We start from the raw sequence: 22,251 nt of genomic DNA, 5'->3' as shown, positions 1-22,251 counted from the left end.
GATCAGCACACATCCCTTTGTATTATTCATTTTGATTCTAAATTCAGAGCGTCCCCCACATCCTGTCCTGGGCTTTCAGTAGAAATAGATCTTTCGCTTTGTGATGTAGCAATCAAGTACCAGAAAAGCATTTTCTCTCGCTGCTCCCACTCCTGAACACCAGGGATGGGATCATGGGCTGCATTTCCATCCCATTTTTGGGTCAGGTAGGGAGAGGCACGGTTTGTGGCTTCTGGTGGGGAGAGGGAGCTGGCAGCACTTGCAAAACATGCTACGCAATGACTGCTGTGCACAACCACCTCCTGCAATGAAAGGGCTTCAAACTGTTGGGGGTTGAAGGCAGCTGCTCATGTTTCCAGAGTAAGGTGTTGATTTCCTGAAACCAGGGTCTTGGGCTGGTTTGAGACATGGAGAAAGAGCAGCTGCAAAAGACAAAACAGTTATCATAATTAAATAAATTAATAACAAGAAATGAAAAACAATTCTAGAAAGCAGTTAAGGAAAGAAAAAAATGACTCAAATTGAGGTGGTAGATGGAAGTCAATACAAAAGACTAGAGTGCTTAGGTTTGATCATTCAGAATAATGTTGTTGTTGTTTAGTCGTTTAGTCATGTCCGACTCTTCGTGACCAGGCCCTCCTGTCTTCCACTGCCTCCCGCAATTTGGTCAAACTCATGTTGGTCACTCGAGAACATTGTCCCACCATCTCGTCCTCTGTCGTCCCCTTCTCCTTGCGCCCTCCATCTTTCCCAACATCAGGGTCTTTTCCAGGGAGCCTTCTCTTCTCATGAGGTGGCCAAAGTCTTGGAGCCTCAGCTTCACGATCTGTCCTTCCAGTGAGCACTCAGGGCTGATTTCCTTAAGAATGGATAGGTTGGATCTTCTTGCAGCCCATGGGACTCTCCAGAGTCTCCTCCAGCACCACAATTAAAAAGCATCAGTTATTTGGCAATCAGCCTTCTTTATGGTCCAGCTCTCACTTCCATGTATCAGAATAATAACCACAGGTTGTTGATGGAGGGGAAGATAATTAGTTATTATGTATTTTTATGCATTTGTTTATCCTTAGTTTTAGTTTGAATTTTGGATGGAATCTTTCTGTGGATGTATGTGAAGCAAAACTCAATAAAAATTATATTAAAAAGAAAAAGAGAAGCTGCCTCTGGCTTGTGTTGAGAAAGGTAGACTCGAATCTACCTTGTTTGAAAAACGCAGGGCAGCTTAATAGAAGGTCCTTCTTCAAGCCGTGCACAGACCAACTATGGATCTCCCTTCTGTAGGAGGCAGTCATGGCCACCAACTTGCTTGACTTTAATAGAGGATTGGACAAATCCATGGAGGACAGGTCCATGGGTGGCTATCAGCCATGATGTAATTCCAATGCTCTGCCAGCAGTGCTTCTGAAACCACAGGAAGGGAGAGGACCCTTGTGCTTGACTCCTGGTTTCTGGCTTCCCATCATGGCCATCTTGGTTGCCAGTGTGAGAAGAGGATCCTGGACCAGGTGGGCATTGGCCTGATCCAGGAGGACTCCTTCTTATGCTCTAGGCTGAAGTCTCAAATTTCAACATACTATAGCAGACGAAGAACGACAACGTACTGAGATCCCTTCCTTAATCCCTCACGTACTTCAGAAGAGGCTGCAGGGTATCCCTCCTTTGTTGGCATCACCCTTGGGCAGCATCCGCTGAAGCGGAAAATGTGTCCCTCAAGCAGTTTTCATTAAAAAGCATTAGCAACATTTTGCCTGCTGGGACCTCACCTGTTCTCCAAGAATCCTCAGCAGGCGCTGAGATTACATCTGCAAGCTCCTTTAGTCCCCTTGTGGGCAGCTCATCAGGCCCTGGAGATTTGAATTCATCTAAAGTAGCCTGGTGTTCCCTTACTACCTCTTTGCCTATCTTAGGCTGCAGCTCCCTCCTTACATCATTTACTCATCATTATTATCACCAGGTTGGACATTGCTTTCCTTTTGGGTGAAGACACAGCAGTTCCACCTCTTCTCTATCACCCAATAGCACTTCTCCATCTTCTCCATGCAGAGGACCTACGACGTGCTTGTTCTTCTTCTTGCTTCGAAGATAGCCAAATAAACTTCTTTTCTAACCTTACTTGCAAGCCTGAGCTGATTCTCAGTTTTAGCCCTCCTGACCTTCTCCCTTTAACTATTGGCTACTCGTGTGTACTCCTCCTTTGTTATTTCCCCTTTCTTCCGTTTCTTATACATGCCCTTCTAAAATCTCAGCTCATCTTTAAGCTCCTTATGTAGCCACGCCAGTTTCTTTAGATGCCTCTTACTTTTCTTTCTTGTTGGAATTGTCTGCATTTAGAATTTCAATATCTCTCATTTTAGAAACTCCCATCCAACTTGACTCTTTGAGTATTTCTGACCATGGGATCTCACCCAACAGCTCCTTCAGCTTTTTGAAATTGGCCTTCTTAAAGTCTGGACTGCATTTCCAACTACACAGCTTTCCCTTTGCTCTGTATCCTGAAACGCAGGAGAATACGATCACTTCCTCCCAAGTTTCTGAGCACTTCAACTTCATCTATCAGTTCCTCCCTATTGGTGAGGACCAGGTCCAAGATAAATCATCCCCTTGTTGTTTCTTCCATCTTCTGGGAAATGAAATTGCCAGCGAGGCAAGAGAGGAATTTGTCGGACCTTACATTCTTGAGTCCCAACAGATATGGAGGAAGTTGAAGTCCCCCATGATTACTATTTCTCTCCTTTTTGAATGTTTGGTGATCTGCTCTAGGAAGACATCATCCAAATTTTCAGTCTGGCCTGGCGGTCTATAGCAGACACCCACAGTAAGGTCACTGTTGTTCCTCTCTCCTACAATTTTTACCCCTATAGTCTCAATCTGCCTTCCACGCTCCAGATCATATAATGCTACTCCTCCTCCCTTCTTCTTTGTTCTATTTCCTCTGTGTAGGTTATATTTCTCAATTCCTACATTCCAGTCATGTGTCTCGTCCCACCAAGTTTTAGTAATGCCTCCTAGGTCATATTTGCCATCCTGTATGAGCTCAAATTCATTGTGGTTTTTTCCCATGCTCTCTGTGTTAGTAAGGAGACAACTGATACCATTTATCTCTTAATATTTCCTCACAACATGTTGGGAACCAGGCCCACCTGCACAGGTAATCTCTGTGCATTTCAGACTCTGGGGACCCTCTTTCTGCCTACCCTGAAAAGCATTGCCTACCGTTTTGTGTGCAAAGGGAAGGGCAGTTCATTTCGTTCTCTCCCAATAGCTCGTTTTTTCAGCCTTAAGTTCATTTTTCCACATTTCAACATCCTTTCTATAAGATAAATGAATATATTTAATAATCCCTCATGAAAATTCATCAGCATTTAAATTAGAATTTCTCTTAATATGCACATGTTTGTTTGCAATTTTGCTTGATCCTATTTTGTTTAGTCTACCCAGATATTTAGAATGCTGGTTCATGTTTTAATTTGTTTTTTGTTTATTGTTGAGTTTATTTTTTTTTTCTTGACGCTTTAAGTAATTGTTGTTCATTCTGTTTAAACAGCAGTGTTATTTGTCTTATATTTTTCGTCAAGCACTTGAAAGTTTTTTGTAACGAGGTGTATGGATTTTATGAAATAAGTAAATAGGCTAACAATGTAGCCGTTTAAAACTGTTTTTATAGATAATTTTATGGTTCGTCAGGGACAGGGGAGATGCTGACAACTGTGCACTGGAGGAAGCGGGGCTGGTGTCTGACTCGGGAGAGAGGGGCAGTGATTTGTGGGGGACTGTACCGGCCAGGAGGCAAGAGCTGGAGGCAAGGGAAGCTTCACAGCTGGAGGGTGGAGTGCAGGATGGGTCGGAAGAAGAGGAGGAAGAGGCAGGTCAGGCAAATGAAGGGCTGGAGTCTTCCCCATGCTCTCCTGCACCACAGTCTCCCAGAACCAGGAGGGGATTGAAAAGGGAGGAGCAGAGGCAGTTTTCAGGTAGGCATAGTCTCTGGCTGTGTGCGTGCGTGCAGCCCATTGGTAGAAGGTTCCTAAGCTGGCGGAGGGGGAGTGGACCTCCTGCTGCTGCAACTGCTCCATAGAGTACAGACCTGGGAATAGCTCCCTAGACACTAAAACATGGGTAGGCAAATTAAGGCCTGGGGGCCGGATCCAGCCCATTCGCCTTCTAAATCCGGACCACAGACAGTCCAGGAATCAGTGTGTTTTTACATGAGTAAAATGTGTCTTTTTATTTAACATGCATCTCTGGGTTATTTGTGGGGCCTGCCTGCTGTTTTTACATGAGTAGAATGTGTGCTTTTATTTAAAATGCATCTCTGGGTTATTTGTGGGGTATAGGTATTCGTTCATTTCCCCGCAAAAAAAAAAAATATAGTCTGGCCCCCCACAAGGTCTGAGGGACAGTGAACCAGCCCCCTGCTGAAAAAGTTTGCTGACCCCTGCACTAAAATGATATGTGTGGTATCTGGAGCCATGGAAACTACTGTTAAGTGTCAGCTTTGTCCTTAAAGAGTTAACAATCTTCCGTGTGCATTCCTTTGGCTGAGGAGCACCCTTGACATTGTTTTATTCTTTTCGTAAACCACGTTGAGGTTTTTTCCCTTTACAATAAAGTGACATATAAATTTAACGAGGCAAATAAATAAAAATAAATAATGTGCACATTTTTGCAAAGCGGGTTCCCCTAACAGAATGCATTTTTAGTTGGGAGATTTTGTTTGTTTGTTTTTTAACTTGCATATGTATTTTAATGCACACTCCCCCCCCCCCCGCCTCCAATGCAATTTATTTCTGCGCACTTTTGCCGGAGAACTGCATTGCAAAATGCAGGCAAGTGTGGCTTTTGAAGGATAGCTGTGCTTCACTTTGCATATTGGTTCAAGAAGAGTGAACACGGTGGCTTCTCATTAAAATGCAAACAAAACCCAATGCCTCTCCCTCCCCCTGCCCACATTTTGTACCAATTGCCTACGTTTGCTCAGCAACATCTCTCTCCTCTCTCTCTTCCTCTTGACAGAAATGTATGCGGCTTAACCCTGATGTCCCCATCTGGGTCTCCAAGCAGCGCATCCTCTGCACCTTGAACCACAGCCTGAAGGACGTGCTGAACTATGGCCTCTTCCAGCCAGCCTTCAACGGCCGGGCTGGGAAGTTCCTGGACGAAGAGCGGCTGTTGAGAGAGTACCCTCTGAACCCGGACACCCCGGTCCCTTACCTGGAGGTACCGACCTGGAGGCCTGCCTCGTTCTCCATAGCTACAACCCCCAGCCCCACTTGGGCCTGCCTTGGGGCATGGGGGCCATGTTGAGCTGGGGTGGAATGGAAACAACGGGGGGGGGCATTCCTTCTCCAGAGACCAAGCTTCTGAATGGCATGGGGATTGCCAGTCTTTGCTCACTGGTGGAGGAAGAGGGGGCGAGTGGAGCGTACTGCACTGCCTCCCGGAGGAGTACAGGATCAGGTTCAAGGTGTTGGTTTTAACCATCGATTTCCTAGAATCTTAGGGTTGGAAGGGACTCAAAGGTCATCTAATCCAACCCCCTGCATGCAGGAATTTCAGCTAGATTTATTTCTATTTATTGCAACGTATGGGCTAGAAAAGTGCCCCAGTGGTCAGAATCTTCCACTAAGAAGTCGTGCCACAACCCCAGACCTTCCCTTGACTTGTGAACTCAGCCACTGTGATCCACGTGATGGTCACCTCCAGGCTTGATTGTTGTAACTCGCTCTATGTGGGGCTGCCCTTGAGACTGACCCAGAAACCCCAGCGGGTGCAGAATGCCGCAGCGAGACTTCTTATGGGGTCCTCGCTGTGGGATCACATTCACCCAGTACTATACCAGCTGCACTGGCTCCTGGTGGAGTACAGGGTAAGGTTTAAGGTGCTGGTTTTGACCTTTAAAGCCCTATACGGCCTAGGACCCTCGTACCTATGGGACTGCCTCTCCTGGTATGTTCCACGGAGGACCTTATGGTCTTCAAACAAAAACATCTTGGAGGTCCCAGGCCACAGGGAGGTTAGGCTGGCCTCAACCAGAGCCGGGGCTTTTTCGGCCATGGCCCCAATCTGGTGGAACGCTCTGTCCCAAGAGATCAGGGCCCTGCGGGACTTGACATCTTTCCGCAGGGCCTGCAAGATGGAACTGTTCCACCAGGCCTTTGGCCAAGGCACAGCCTGACCCCCTCTCTCCTTCTGTAATCTTCGTAGAACTCTAACCCGATGGTTGCCATCCTGTACTCCACTGGGATCCAGTGCAGCTGGTATAGCACCGGGTGAATGTGATCCTGTGGCAAGGACCCCGTAAGGAGTCTCGCTGCAGCATTCTGCACCTGCTGGAGATTCTGGGTCAGTCTCAAGGGCAGCCTCACGTAGAGTGAGTTACAATAATCAAGTTTGGAGAGTTCCGTCACGTGGATCACAGTGGCTGAGTCCATGAGTCAAGGGAAGGTTTGGGGTTGTGGCACGACTTCTTAGTGGAAGATTCTGGCCACTGGGGCACTTTTCTAGCCCATACATGGCAACAAATAGAAATAAATCTAGCTGAGATTCCTGCATTGCAGGGGGTTGGACTAGATGACCCCTGGGTGCATTCCAACTCTAAGATTCTATGATTCTAGGAAATCGATGGTTGACCTCGTTACTGTACCGGAGGTCAGGCTGGGTGCTCTCAGTAACCACTTACTTGGACCTCAAAGATCTATTAAAATCCCATTTAGAAATACTGGCTTAGCATTTAATTCTTGCAGCAGAGGCGCTGCGGATCACCTTTGCCCATCTTGGCTGGGGGCTCCCTGGCCTGTGATCTTTTGCTTCCAAAGGCATCTGCACCATGTGGTCTAAATGTAGATGTGTGGTATGCATCTGGTGCCTTGGCAGAGTGGGTTTCATGCTCTTTATTCAGCTCATAGTGGTGAGGAGGAATGGAAGTTCCCCCAAAATGTCTGCTTTATATACAGTGGTACCTCTGGTTACGTACTTAATTTGTTCTGGAGGTCCGTTCTTAACCTGAAACTGTTCTTAATCTGAAGCACCACTTTAGCTAATGAGACCTCCTGCTGCCACCGTGCCGCTGCTGCACGATTTCTGTTCTCATCCTGAAGCAAAGCTCTTAACCCGACGTAATATTTCTGGGTTAGCGGAGTCTGTAACCTGAAGCGTCTGTAACCTGAGGTACCACTGTACATTATTTACACAATAGGCCCCATGTGATTGGCTAATTCCGGGATTCTCCACTAGGCCAATCACTTCCGGATTCACTTCCACCTGGAGCTGGATTGGGTGGCTCCTGTGGACCAATCAGACTGCTGCATTCTGAATCCTATTGTTCTAGGACCAATCAGACTGCTGCATTTTGGATCCTATTCAACTCAGTACATAACAGGGGGATTGCAGCCGTTTCCCACCAATTTAACGCAGGCACCACCCACTTTTGTTAGGCATGTCTTTTAGCAAAATAGATCAACGATTTCACACCGGAGTCCCTCAAGAGCTCCTCAGGGAATGCCAAGCGGGCCCAGCAGCCTGCTCCTTCTCTGATTTGTCAGTTAGTTCTAAAATGCCAGCCTTTGCCCCCTCTTCTTCACATAGCTCTTCAGGTGCGCTGCTTCGAAAACAATGAATCACCACCGAGCTAAATTTAGGAAAGGGAGGGAGGGAGGAGAAGAGCTGGATGGGTTTTTGTGCTTGGAAAATGGGAAGGACGGACTGATGCCAGCCACACAGGACCTGCTCAGGGCCCCAAACACTTTCACAAGACTCTTCCTGGATGGGGCCTAATTTTTATCTCTCTCCCATGACAACTGGAAGTTTGGTCTTCCTTCCTTCCTTCCTTCCTTCCTTCCTTCCTTCCTTCCTTCCTTCCTTCCTTCCTTCCTCAAAAAGCTCAGTTCACAGGAAGTTAAATCCTGCACAGTATTCCATGTTGAACTGATTTATAAGCGCAGGTCCGAGATACTTTCCATTTGCCCCACCCCTTTTCTGGGGAACACCTGTTGTTTACTGCTGAATCGCAACGAAGGTCAGTTGGTTTTTCTGTGGATTAAACACTTCCTCTGGTCCCGCTGCTTTCCCCTGGGGAAAACCGCTGTTTTGCGCTCCATCAGAGCAAGTGGCAATCATGTTTTCTGCAGGTTGCTGTTTGTTCCCATTCCACGCCTAAGAGCAGCTTTTCCCTGGGAAAGGAGTGAGGTAAGGGGGAGGCTGCTTGCAGCTGACCCGCTCAGATCTGTGCTTTCTAGGCCCAAGACAAGCGGACGTGTGGGGTGTACCTCAGCGGTCAACAGCGAGTTTTCCCAGAAAAAAAAACAGTGGAAAAAGAAAAACCTCTCAGAACCACGCCTAGAAATCATGGACCAAACGGAAGTGTGAATGAGCCCCATGTGGGATTTGGACCAGTTCCCCGTGAACATGGTTTTGACCTGTAAATCCCCAGGTTGTTTGCCCAACAGACCTATCCAATTTCCCCCTTCCTCTGTGCCCGCCCAGGTGAATGGACTTTCCCGTTCTCCCAACTCTCTCTCTTTCTCTCTCTCTCTTTTAATTCCCAACTCTCAGTATGGAACGTGTTTGCTCTGGTGGGATGAGAGGGTGACACTAGAATTCCTCTACTCTGGCAATTCATCAGAGCCCAAGAACATTCTTAGGAGAGTACTGACTTCTTCTCTGAGCCTTTTTACAGCCAAGATTGAGCAGGCATGGAGTGATTCGGTCCTACCTATGTATTACTTTAAAAAAAAAAATGGGGGTTGTTCCCAGGTCCAATTTTAAAGCTCTGTGTCCAAGTGCCCTTTTCCCTGCCAAAACCTGTTCTTTAAAGCTGAATTGGAGCAAACAGCCATTTGGGTTTTCTGCGGATTGATGTTTGCTCTGATTCAGCTTTAAAGAGCAGCTTTAAATCTCCGGATCTAAAAAAAGGGTGCTCAGAGAGAGCTTTAAAGTGTGGACCATGTGTGAAAACAGCGGAGGAAAGGTAAGTGTGGATAAGCTCTGAGTTATGGAGCTGCTGTTATATCCCCCAAGATATAAAATAACTTGTAATGCTTCCAAAGGGAAGGAACTGAACCAAGATGGTGAGCCGCCGAATACCATCTTCTGGGAATCGCAGGTGGGGAGAGGTCCTGCTTGTGGACTTTCCATTCAGGCACCTGGTTGGACAGTGGGAGAACAAGATGCTAGACTAAAGCCCGCCCACCCCTTGGTCCTGATCCTGCAACTGGGCTTTCTTGACATTCTTCAATGCCTCTGAAGGCTGTGGGCTGCCCTTGGCACAGGGCCTGTTTTGGCGATTTGTGGGTGACGCTCCTTTCTCCCCTCTGCTCTTGTTTTCCAGTTCCGGTACAAGAGGCGAGTTTACATCCAGAGCCTGCTGGACGACAAGCAGTTTGCCAAGTTGCACACAAAGGTAAGACGAGACCGCCACCCTCAAGGCGAGCAGGGGAGGCCCTTGCACATGACCCAGCCCCCAGCATTTCTCAGGCCCAGTGGTGGGTGCAGTTAGGTCGTTTTAGACTCTGATGTCATTGTGTTGGAGGTGTGAGAGCAGGATCTGTGGGTGTTGATGTGTATTGTTATGGAAAAAATCTAGGTGCGAGGCTGCTCAGTCACCCAGCTCGTCGGAAAGGAAGGAGTCCAGCCACCAACCGGAGCAAATAGCTGAAGATCAAAGTTTATTGCGCAACAGGTTGAAAAAGGAATTTTGAACCCTGAGGATGGGGTGACAAGGATTTTTAAAAGTTTCTATCTTATCCCAGCATACAGTTTGTTGAGCATCATCACTACATCATTGCTACAACATCACTACATCAGACAAGGGGAGGGTTATACATGATTCACATAGGAGGAATGTGTCAGGGGAACAGGCAAATACAGGATATGTATTGGGAAGTACATTCTAAGCACCTACTGCAAAAGAACAATAGAACTTTGGTTTGCATATCTGGCCCCTGGGCAAGTCCAGAGGAGAGCTTTTGCCCAGCGATTGACACCTATGAGTTCTTTCCTGTGAGTACATGACCTCCCGCTTGAGGGATTATGGCGAGGACCGAGTGGTTTCCAGGTCCTTGTCCAATGAAACAAATTGGCGGTAGAATGAAGGAAACTGGCAAAGGAGTTGATTTTATATGATTTTTAAAACTAGGTAACTTCCCTGAGCTGCCAAGTCGAAAGGATACATTTAGGCATAATATTTGTAACATTTAACAACTTTAAAGATGTGCTCCCCGCCCCGTAATTTTCATAACAGTATTAAGATGTGGGAAGACAGCAGCGTTGCATCTGCCCCCCCCCTCTTGTTCTGTTGAATGGGAACCCTGGCGTCTACCCCCAGAGCCCTGTCCCGGTGACACCATTGCTCAAAGCTACCGTACCTATAGCTGGTCTGTGCCGTTCGCTCTGGGTCTTCCACAATGGGTAGAGACGGCAAAATGTATCAAAATTTATAAAATGATGGAAAAGTGGATAGAGAAAAGTCTTTCTCCCTCTCTCGTGAAACTGGAATGCATGAGCATCCAATGATTGACACATTCAAAAAGTCCTTATTCATGCAGCACATACTTAAACTGCGGGAACTCCCTGCCATAGGAGGCAGTGATGGCGAACAACCTGGATGGCTTTCAAAGAGATTTGGGCAAATTCATGGAGGAAGAGGAGTGGGCTATTGATGGCTACCAGCCAGGATGGCTGTCTTCTGCCTCCACGGTCAGAGGCAGCGATGATTCTGAATCCCAGTTGCTGGAAACTGCAGGAGGGCAGAGATGCTCTTGAGTTTGAATCCTGCTTTTGGGTTTCCCACTGGGGCATCTCTTTAAACTATGGATCCTACTCCCACAGGAGGCAATGATAGCCATCAACTTGGTGGCTTTAAAAGGGGATTAGACTGTAATAAACAAAAATCTGTCCTTATTCCCTTATGGGGGACACAAGAGCCGGAGAAAATAACAGAGGCCAGTCGGAGAAAATAACAGAGGCCAACCAGAGAATATTGAGAAGCAGAGCAACTAGTAAGCCTGATCTTTATTGATCTGTTGCAACAGGGTGCTCCCCTCACACGCAGGAAAGGAGGACCGAGAACCAAGGTGTGCCAGCCCTTATACAGACATTTTAAATTCCCTGCCCTGGAGCCCAAGACTACCCCTACATACATGATACCTACATCACAGAAAAGGTGGTCTACAACAGAAATTTGAGTGTTGTCGTTTTTCCTATCTGCCAAGTTATCTGATAATGCCTTATCTGATTCCCTTTACTGGTAGTCTGGCCATTCCTTTGAGATGGTGATTTCCCAATTCCTGAGACAATGGGAAGGTTCCCTCACCCCCTCCCTCCTTGCAGAGTAAACATTTGGTCAGTTTGGGAGTCAAAATGGTTTCAGGGCAGTCTTCCTGTGCTGCTCCAGACATGTGGTTTATATATTTATGTATGTGTTTGCTTGGTACGTTTTATTTATTTATTTCAAGACACATTTTTATTTCAAGACACATAGCTACTATCCAGCATGGTTTTATCCTTTTGAGTACCAGTTGCTGGAAACCATGTGAAGGGAGAGGGCTAATGTGCTCAGATCCTGCTTTTAGGCATCCCATAATGGGCATCTGGTTGGCCTATGTGAGAAGAACAGGATGCTGGACCAGCTGAGCCACTGGCCTGATCCAGCAGCAGGCTCTTCTAACGTTCTTTTAACTACACTGGCTGGCAGCCGCTCTCCAGGGTTTCAGACCGGGGCAGGTGGGAGACATTCCTTGCCCGACCTAGAGATCCCAGGAATTAAATGTGGATTTGCTTTCATGCAAAGCAGGCAATCTGTTTTCATGCAGAGCAGGGACGCAGGTGGCGCTATGGGTTAAACCACAGAGCCTAGGACTTGCCGATCAGAAGGTCGGCGGTTCGAATCCCCGTGACGGGGTAAGCTCCCGTTGCTCGGTCCCTGCTCCTGCCAACCTAGCAGTTCGAAAGCACCTCAAAGTGCAAGTAGATAATTAGGTACCACTCCGGCGAGAAGGTAAACGGCATTTCCATGCGCTGCTCTGGTTCGCCAGAAGTGGCTTCGTCATGCTGTACTCTGGCTCCCTCGGCCAATAAAGTGAGATGAGCGCCGCAACCCCAGAGTCAGCCACGACTAGACCTAATGGTCAGGGGTCCCTTTACCTTTAGGCAATCTGCCACTGAGCTGCAGCCCTTCCATTGGAGAGTGCCAGTCGGATGTCTCCTTGGTCTTTGAGACATTGCCCACGGCCTAAGAGTGGGCTTCACCACTTGGCCCGTGAAGTATGCCTCAGCTGCTGAAGCAGCTCTTGTTGTTTGAGACATGAAATGATGCCCACTCCCCCTTCTCCCCTCCTGCCTGCACCCCTCCCTTTTGCTCACAGCAGGGCCGCTCAATGTGGCTGCCAGCTCCAGGGGTGCCGGCCTGTTTTCTGGCGCTCTTGCACAGGGAGAAGGAGGGGGAGAGCACCTCTGAGGTTTCAGTCCATCTAGGAAACAGCAGCTGCTGGGCGGAGAGGAAAATGCTGCAGATGGAAAGCTGGGAGAGAAATGATGATCTCTCCCCGCTGGCCCCCCCACCCTGTTTGTCCAGATGGATCCCTCCAACCCACCCAGAGACATCCAGCAGGCAAGATCATAGACTTGTGCAGTTGGAAGGCACACCCAGGGATCATCTGGTCCAGCGGTTCTCAACCTGTGGGTCCCCAGATGTTGTTGGACTACAACTCCCATCATCCCTAGCTAGCAAGGCCGGAGCTCAGGGATGATGGGAGTTGTAGTCCAATAACATCTGGGGACCCATAGGTTGGGTCTGCTGCTGCAGAGCCTGGCAGGCAGCTTGTTGTCCTTGTGGCCGAGGCCACAAAATGCTTGGGTTGGTCCCTTGTCTGTTCCAAGGGTTGAGGACCTGCTGGACTAAATCCCAATCTTATTTTATTAGAAAGAGCCTTGCAGAATCAGACCAAAGGAGCCCATTTGGCCTGGCCTTCTGCCTCTAGCAATGGTGAGCCCTCACCTTGAGGAAGCACCAGGGTGATGTTCATCCCAAGGGAAGGCTGGCCTGTTTCTCTCCTGCCTCCGAAGCAGCTCACGTCTGGTGCTCTGAGCTCCTTGGGAGAAAAGGCAGGAGAAGCCCTGCAGATGTACGAATACCAGCCTTCGGCAGTTTGAAGAGTTGGCCAGCGGAGCCTCTTTCCACCCTTCCTCGTCTGTCTTTTTCTGTGTGCATGAGCAATATCGCAGAGCAGCCTTTATTTTATTTTGCAAGAAGCTGTCTTTGCTCCGTGCGGTTGGCAATGTGCTCCCCCCTCCGCCCCCTGAAATTCCCTCTGATTGGGTTAAGATAGCAGTTTTCATTTGTGCCCTTTTGGCAACGAAAGCAGCCTTCAGAAAATGATTGCAAAGTGGCACTTGGTAAGCAGCCGCAAATATTGACTTGGTCTGTGGACGGCTTCTGTGCAGTTCAGAATACTTTGAGGCTCCGTTCCGTTCAATGAGCGTTATCTTGGTGTGGATACAAATCTTCTGCAGAGTTAATTACCTCTAGGCCAGTGTGAGCCGTTTTGAACTTCTCATCATGAGTCAGAGGAGATAGCTTGATACCCTCTATAATTAAGGAAATGTTGTTAGTAAAATCATCACAGAATTGTGGTTTTTTGATGGCTAAAGGTGCAGAAATCTCCGAAGAATGTCTCACGGAATGGGGAGAGCCATGTGGCAGCGATGTGAGCCAGGGTCTGGATTGTGACTCGTCCATGGATATACTGATTGGAGTAGACCCTGCGGCTGTTTTCAGGAGGGGTTTTCAATTGGGTTTTGAAACAGTTTCTCACCGTGGTTCTGCTTGAGAATGGGCAATGATGTCTAGCAAAGGCCTGATCTTTCCAGGAGCTGCTGTTCCCTTCCGTAAGGAAAACCTCACAGCAAGAATCCAGGCAATGCTTTCTCCCAGAGACTTGCCTGTGACTGAGGACATAGGTCCATCATAGGGCTCAGCCACATTTAAGTTTTGCCCCACAGTTTCTAGGCCCAGGCCCACACTTTCCCGGTCCATGTCTGAGCTCTTTTTTAATTTCCCCTGCCGCTTTCCCCACTCTCAAATGCTGAATCAAAAAGCTATATATGATTTATTATTTATTATCATTATTTATTAAATTTGTATTTATTGGTCCTGCTGGCTAGGAATGATGTGAACTGTGGTCTTTTAGAAGACATCTGAAGGCAGCCCTGTTTAGGGAAGCTTTTAATGTTTGCTATATTATTGTATTTTATTATTCTGTTGGAAGCCGCCCAGATGGGCAGGGTAATAATAATAATAATAATAATATATTATTATCATTATCATCATCCAAAAGCAGCTGGAAACCAGTTTGGGAAGCCCTGCTAGACTGCATTTACTCACTTTAGAGCCCTATTTTATGGCTTTCTTAGTTATTCTTCTGGTACTGGGTTTAAATACGATCTCATGATATACCATTTCATTACAGTCATACCTTGGATCTCAGACACCTTGACTTTCTGAACGATGGAAACCTGGAAGTGAGTGTTCTGGTTTTTGGACGATTTTCAGAAGCTGAATGTCCAGTGTGGATTCCGATTGGCTGCAGGACATTCCTGCAGCCAATCAGAAGCTGCGCCCTGGTTTTCAAACAGTTCTGGAAGTCAAACAGTCCTGGAACGCATTCTGTTCGAGAACCAAGGTACGACTGTATATTTTTCCAGAATTTCATGTGCAGATCTCAGGGCACACCACAACATAGGTAAAGGTAAAGGGACCCCTGACCATTAGGTCCAGTGAGGGCCGACTCTGGGATTGAGGCGCTCATCTCGCTTTATTGGCCGAGGGAGCCGGAATCCAGCTTCCGGGTCATGTGGCCAGCATGGCAAAGCCGCTCCTGGCAAACCAGAGCAATGTATGGAAACGCCGTTTACCTTTCCACTAGAGTGGTACCTATTTATCTACTTGCACTTTGATGTGCTTTCGAACTGCTAGGTTGGCAGGAGCAGGGACTGAGCAACGGGAGCTCACCCCATCGCAGGGATTCGAACCACCAACCTTCTGATCAGCAAGTCCTAGGCTCTGTGGTTTAACCCACAGCGCCACCCGCATCCCTACACCACAACATAAAAATACACAAATTTCTGGTGGTGTGTAACAGTGTATTTCCCCAGTTGCTTAAAGCATGGAGGCTCTTTGAGGGAGGTTGATGTCTGACTTACGGCTGGGCCAGGGCAGTTTGGCAGCTCAAGTGTTGATCTTGCACCACAGAGCCCCAAGTTTGAATCCTGCCTGTGTCCCAGAGCAGTGGCGTAGCGTGGGGGGTGCAGGGGGGCCGGACGCACCGGGCGCAATGTCGGGGGGGGGTCGCACTCGCACTCGCAGCTCTCTGCCTCTACCTGGCTCACTCAGGGTTAGGGGGCGCAAATTACTTGCCTTGCCCCGGGTGCTGACAACCCACGCTACGCCACTGTCCCAGAGCTCCCTTGGGCTAGCTGCTCTCTTAACCCAGCCTACTTCGCAGGGTCGTTGTGACGAGGTGACTCTGTGGGCCACCTTGAGCTCCTCGGAGGAGAGGCAGGGACAAACGAGGCAAACCGGCAAAGAAGCGCTTTCTGTTGCTGGGATGGTATCGATCCTGCTGTGGCTGCCTCTTTCATGACACTGTTTTATTGATCTGAATGTCTTGTCGTTGGCTGCTTTGGAGGAAAAGCAGGACAGCATTTTTTTTAAAAAAATAAACAAATGACTAAATGAGAGGGAGGACGTTGTCTCCACCCCCCCAGCTCCAGCCCATCCTTTCCTGGGCTCTCTGTCCTCTGGAACCTCACATGGTGTTGAGTTTCAGCCTTTGGAGCCGATGGCAGGTGGTTGGCAGTTGCCCCCTTCCTTCTGGGTCAGGCGGCACCAGAGGGGCCGTTCCGGACAGCTGGCCTGAGAGAGAGGCAGAGGTCTGGCATGGTGAGGGGGGAGGCAGGAAGGGAGGAAAGACAGAAATGCCTCCTGCAACAGCAGCAGCAGTGAGGGGCTTGCAGAAAGGGTCATTTGCAAAGCTGGCCACAGTGCATCCCCTCAGCACAGCCGCTGCTGTTTTGCTTGGACGGAGGGAAGGTTGTGGAATGTGCGAGTGTGTGTGTCCGCCTGACAGTGAGCATTTGTGTGCGTGTGTGTCCGTCCGGGTGTGAGCTCTACGCCCTGTCCTCAAGCCAGTGTGGAGATGAGCGAGGGACAGAGTCAGCGCCGTGGGGAGGAAGATGGGCGCCTCTCTGGGAAGGAAACCGACCCCGCGGGGAGACCAGGAGCAAAAGCCGAGGCGTGGCAGGTCCAGAGCCAAAAGCAAGGTACCCCACCCTCACTTAGACACACGGGCTGGGTTTGACCTTCCTCACTGCCACTCCGTTGGTGGGGAAAGAGATGGGGACTCCCTCCAGGCTGCCTGGGCTGGCCTCCACATTTGACACGTGGCCTCGCTGTGGGCGTGCGTTGGCCATTTGTGCCACCCTCCAGCTGGATTTCTGCCCCTGGCACATGGGCTGATAACTAGGGCACTGTTCTCTCGCCCCTGGGGGTGGAAGGGTGCTAGCAGGATGGAAATGAAGCTGACTTCTGCACAGAGGCTGGTTCTCGGCCACCGTTAAGGGTGGCAGAGCCACAGGACATGCATGGATTTGACCCTCAGGGCACTAGTTCGTTGGCAAATTGTTCTTTGCTGCCGCTCTGAAATGTCCTCAGGCTCTGGGGGTTGGACGAGGGGACCTGGGGGGTCCCTTCCAACTCTAGTTCTGTGATTCTGTGCTGCAAGGCCCGATCGCTCCTTTTTTGAGCAAAGTCGGGGGGGGGGGGCAAGCAGACTGTTAGCCTCATTCTCCAGCATCTCTTAGGCTGGCCTTGTGGCCTCTGACTATTTCATGGGTTTTTGATTGTTCCACAATGTCTGCTTCACACTGGGGGGGGGGGGGTGCAGTGGAGAGGGGAGCAGGGGGAGGGGGCAGGATACGAACCTGAGTCTCAGACCTTGGAGATGCCACCTCAGAACCTGGACAGATCCTCGGTGCGCTGGCACAGGAGTCAATCTGGGGTGGTGGTCTGCAAGGGGCTCTGTCCCCAATCCTGAAGCTAGACTGGGTTTCTCATCCAGGATAGAGGCTCCCCCTCCTCCTCCTTTGAGACTTCCCTGCTGGGGTGGCAGCTAAAGACCTCTCTCTCTCCCTCTCTCTCTCCCTCTCTCTGGGTTTTTCTTTCTTTTTCATTGTGCGTCAGGGAATTGATTATCTGACAGCTCATGGTGACAAACAGATGAGATGCACCTACTTGCTTGCTGTTTAACCTCGAGCTTCCTTTGTGACAGCAGGCGGGCTGGATTGGGTGGGGGGGGGCTTGTCCTTGGACACCTGTGGGCAGGGGCTGCACTGGTGGTGGTGGGCTTTGGCCCACCTGCGGCTTCCCTTCCGCACACACAGATCCTGTCCCTGTCCTGGACTTTCCTGCCTTGCCAGCTGGTGATGATTCCTGAAGGGCAGTTGGAGTCAGTTCCTTGCAAGAAGAACATCTCATTTCCTCCCTTCCGTTGCAGTTTGGGGGAAAGAAAAGGAGCCTCTGCTACATGCACTCCTTCTTTCCTTCCTTCCTCTATTCCTCCCCCTCCCTCTTTCCTTTTTGTAATGAGCTGGATTCCCCCGCCCTGCCCTTTTCTGGAGGCTGTTGATTTTCCTTACAATTCCTTCCTAATGGAGGATAATGGGCTGCTTTGCCAAGGGCCACCAGCTGGGCAGCTGTGAGCCAAACACCCCCGCAACATCTCTCCCCCCCCCCCATTCCAGCCCCTCCTTTCCTCTACCAGCACATTCTTGACTATTAACTTCATATCCCGACTTTGGCAGCCGCCCCTCCAAGCACACTTAAAGGAGTTGTCTGCTGACGCCAAGCAGTTTTGTTCAAATGAGATGCGATCTGGGCCAGCCTGCCACAGTTACCTGGAGCCCAGAGAAGGCCTGAGAGGTGTCCTGAGGATCTCAGCACCCCTGGGTGGGGACCAGGAACACAAGAGTCAGCCTGGCCAATTGCTTACTAACCCTTAAAGCACCAAGTGATTTGTAGCTGTGCCAAAATGTGCCCATCTGAATTTTGAGTCCCAAAATATAGTTTATCTGTGCAGGGAAGAAGGAGGGGGCCCTGAAAGGCCTGTTCACCTTCTGCCCCACCCTAAGCCTCACCATGTACTCAGTGCTGTTATTTCCTCCTCTGCTGAGGTGTTGATGCCACCTTTTCACAAATTGCTATATTCATTCTTGGATGAAGGAATTGAGGGGATGCTCAACAAATTTGCAGGTGGCACCAAACTGGGAAGGGTAGATAATGCTGCAGAAGCAGAATCAGAGTTCAAGATGACCAGTAACAGATTGGAGAACTGGGTGCAAGCTAACAAAATGAGTTCGCTGGAGCGGATGGGTGGGTTTGATGTCTATGCATATGTGGTCAACTCACTTTCAAGTGAATAACTCAAAACATGCCTGTATTGCAGTTGGTGAGTGTGTGTCCAGAGGGTACCTGCTGCTCCGCTTTTGAGCTTTGTTCTGATTGTATTTAACTGTAAAATAAATATAAATAACAGTACTCTTTAAAAAAAACACACAAAATGAGTTTCAATAGGGACAAATGTCAGGTTCTGCACTTAGGCAGGAAGAACCAGATGCACAAATATAGGATGGGGGACATCTGGCTTGTCAGTAGTACATCTAGGGGTCTTGGTGGACTACAAACTTGAGCCGACACTGTGATGCAGCAGCAAAAAAGGCGGATGCTATTCTAGGCTGCATCAATTCCAGATCAAGGGAAGTCACGGTACCAATTCTGTGCACCACAATTTGAGAAGGATGTTGACAAGCTGGAAGGTGTGCAAAGGAGGGCAACCAAGATGATGTGTGGCTGAGCTGGGGATCCTGGTTTTCAGGCAAGCTCTTCCGCAGCTGTGGGAACGAAAGACACGGCAAGGCTCCTCTCACCTTGCTTCTCACCAGCCGAGCTGCAGCAGAGCACAGACCATTTCCCTGGCGTGCAGCTGACCCGCTCATAACTCTTTCCTCAAAGCCTGGAGATAAATCCCAGGTTGTGATGGGAGCGATCGGTAATTCTGGCATGGCGCCTTCAGCATTCACGAACTATTAGGCCTCCATGCTTGTGAAAGAGCAATAAGGGGCAGCCTTCATCGATGAGGTTTCCTATTTCCCTCCTCGTTGGAGGCTCTGCTCCTGTTTCTGCTGCACTGGGGGTCTCCCACTCCCCGGCTTCTTGTCTTTATGGCTGCGTATTTCACCAGAGCTTTTTACTGTGAGCGTTCCTTGGCCTGCCTAGTACCAAACTACCAACCCTTCGCATTGCTTCTTCCTGACGTGAATGGATGCAATTGCGGTAGCCACAAAAAAAGGACAGCCAATATTAGTAAAGGGAAGAGGTTTTTTATACGGCCTAGGACCCTCGTACCTACGAGACCGCCTCTCCTGGTATGTCCCATGGAGGACCTTACGGTCTTCAAACAAAAACATCTTGGAGGTCCTGGGCCACAGGGAGGTTAGGCTGGCCTCAACCAGAGCCAGGGCTTTTTCGGCTGTGGCCCCAATGTGGTGGAAAGCTCTGTCCCAAGAGACTAGGGCCCTGCGGGACTTGACATCTTTCTGCAGGGCCTGCAAGACGGAGCTGTTCCACCAGGCCTTTGGCCAAGGCACAGTCTCACCCCCTCCTTTGGTGATCCTCACAGAGCTCTAGCCCAATGGTTACCATTGATTTGATTTGAACTGATTTTAGAATGAATTGATTTTAGAATGCTGTATTACTTTTATTGTTGTTAGCCGCTCTGAGCCCGGCTTTGGCTGGGGAGGGCAGGATATAAATAAAATTTTATTATTATTAAGCAGAGATTGGGTGGCCATCTGTCATGGATGCTTTAGCTGAGATTCCTGTAGTGCAGGGGGTTGGACTAGATGACCCCTGGGGAGTCCCTTTATGATTCTGATTCTACCTCTGACTATCAGATGCTGAGGGCAAACACTGGGGTTGACACTTGGTTGCCCTTGTGCCCTCCTAAGCCTCTCTCTCTGTGTGTCTGGAGGAACCTGGCCAGCTGCTTATGGTCAAGGTGGCCCTTTTTGACCCAGCAAGCCTGTTTTTAAGAAGTCAGTTGAGGCAGTGCAAGGGTTAAACCAGAATCCAGGACGGACCGAAACATGTACATGTTCCAAGGCACTAAATCGCCAACAGTACAGCCAGTGGAATTGCAGGGAGACTAAGGTGCAGGGGAGATCGCAAAATAATGGCAGGTGACGCCACTAACGCGTTAGTGCCGTAAGCGAAATATAAGATTGAGAGGGGGAGGAGAGAAATAAAGAGGAAAAGGGGAAAAGGCAGGGATGCAGGGGTTGGAGGAGGACACATTGATAAAACTGGGACATCCATGAAATACAAAACAGCAGGCAAAGCCAGGTAAGGAAAGGAAAGAAGCTTTTTTAAAAAGAAAGAGGCAGGAAGGTGGGATGCAAACTCTTAGTGGCGATGCAGCCCTGATGAACCAGTTCTGCCTTCAGCGGGTTGTGGTGCTGGGATTTTATGGAAAGGCAGGAGCGTTTCCCATAAAATCCTGATTGGAAGCAAGCGTGTGGGTGGTCAAGTGAACAGTCAATGGGCACTCAACTGAAGACTCGTCCAGTCAATGATTTCATTCATTCATTCATTCATTCATTCATTTCATTCCACCTTTCACCACCTTTCATGAAATTAAAAGACGCCTGCTTCTTAGGAGAAAAGCAATGACAAACCTAGACAGCATCCTAAAAAGCAGAGACATCACCTTGCCAACAAAGGTCCGTATAGTGAAAGCTCTGGTTTTCCCAGTAGTGATGTATGGAAGTGAGAGCTGGACCATAAAGACCAAAAATATTTTGATTTCTAACACTCCCTGTGACATAGCCCTGGTGTTTCTCACTGCCATCCAGTTAACCCAGGCATTTGATCCCTAAACTGTGTGCATCGGGCAGACCCCATACAGGTGGCAACAGGTTCTCATCCCTTGGCTTTATTTAGACCAAGTTGGACGGAGAAGCTGGAGGGTGTCTAAGTTAGTCATGCAGGACAGAGTCCCATTGGTTACACTTCCATGAACCCCCATGAAAACTGCATGTTTGTTTCCTGAGTTTATAAATTCATAAGTCTCTCTCTCTCTGGTTAAAGGAAAATACATGAAGCATTGCTCATGAAATATGCAAAACGATGAACAATAGAGGCTAGCAATCATGGCATAAAAAGCACACGCCGCTCAAATGAAACGTCTAAAACCCACTTCCCAGCGGCATCCCTGAAAACACGGACTGGGGGACGGGAGCCAAGGAAACTGCCTTGCATGTAGAAGCACTCTCATTTGCTGCTGAAACTAAAAGCCAGCTAGAGGAGCCTCTTTGGGGAGGGTGTTCCAAAGCAGGGGGGCCACTACGCATTATTCTGGTGTGAACAGAATTGGACCGTGGTGGAGGAGGAGAGCAGTTGAAGGAAATGGGAGTGGCTACAGAATGTCACAGGTGGCGCTGTGGTCTAAAGCACAGAGCCCAGGGCTTGCCAATCAGAAGGTAGGTCGTTCGAATCCCCATGACAGGGTGAGCTCCCGTTGCTTGGTCCCTGCTCCTGCCAACCTAGCAGCTCAAAAGCACGTCAAAGTGCAAGTAGATAAATAGGTAGCGCTCCAGTGGGAAGGTAAACAGCGTCCTTTACCTTTACCTTTTACAGAATGTCTACAGAATGGCTCCCTACGCAGTTCTATATCTCTTTTAAATCAGAACCAGTGAAGGCGGTGAAGGTCCTGTGTGAGTGCCTGGAGGTGGTTAGAGGATGGATGCTGGATGGATTGAGGCTGAATCCTGACAAGATAGAAGTACTGTTTTGGGGGGACAGGGGGCGGGCTGGTGTGGGGGACTCCCTGGTCCTGAATTGGGGTAACTGTGCCCCTGAAGGACCAGGTGCGCAGCCTGGGAGTCATTTTGGACTCATAGCTGTCCATGGAGGTGCAAGTCAATTCTGTGTCCAGGGCAGCTGTCTACCAGCTCCATCTGGTACACAGGATGAGACCCTCCCTGCCCACAGACTGTCTCGCCAGAGTGGTGCACGCTCTGGTTATCTCCCACTTGGCCTACTGCAATGCGCTCTGTGTGGGGCTCCCTTTGAAGGTGACCCGGAAACTACAACTAATCCAGAATGCGGCAGCTTGACTGGATTCTCGGAGCGGCCACCAAGACCATATA

At 49.1% G+C, this 22,251-nt stretch overlaps 1 protein-coding gene across 8 annotated transcripts in view; it reads left to right on the top strand.

The window, feature by feature from the left end:
* Positions 1 to 22,251, top strand: part of SHANK3 (SH3 and multiple ankyrin repeat domains 3) — a 410,336-nt gene that overhangs the window by 115,296 nt on the left and 272,789 nt on the right. For 7 of the 8 annotated variants that reach the window (XR_014555552.1, XR_014555553.1, XM_083699824.1 and 4 more), the window contains 2 exons: positions 5,011 to 5,214; positions 9,323 to 9,394. Coding sequence is in view for 6 of the 8 variants with exons in the window: in XM_083699824.1 (XP_083555950.1) it covers positions 5,011 to 5,214; positions 9,323 to 9,394 (276 nt within the window). In the remaining 2 variants the exon portion in view is untranslated. Of the gene's footprint in view, positions 1 to 5,010; positions 5,215 to 9,322; positions 9,395 to 16,089; positions 16,312 to 22,251 lie in introns of those variants that run through there. The other variant, XM_083699827.1, reaches the window with a different exon arrangement.

The sequence above is a fragment of the Podarcis gaigeae genome (assembly GCF_964106915.1).
Source record: "Podarcis gaigeae genome assembly, chromosome: 10".
NCBI classification, from domain to species: domain Eukaryota; kingdom Metazoa; phylum Chordata; class Lepidosauria; order Squamata; family Lacertidae; genus Podarcis; species Podarcis gaigeae.
This window is presented reverse-complemented; position numbering and strand designations above follow the sequence as displayed.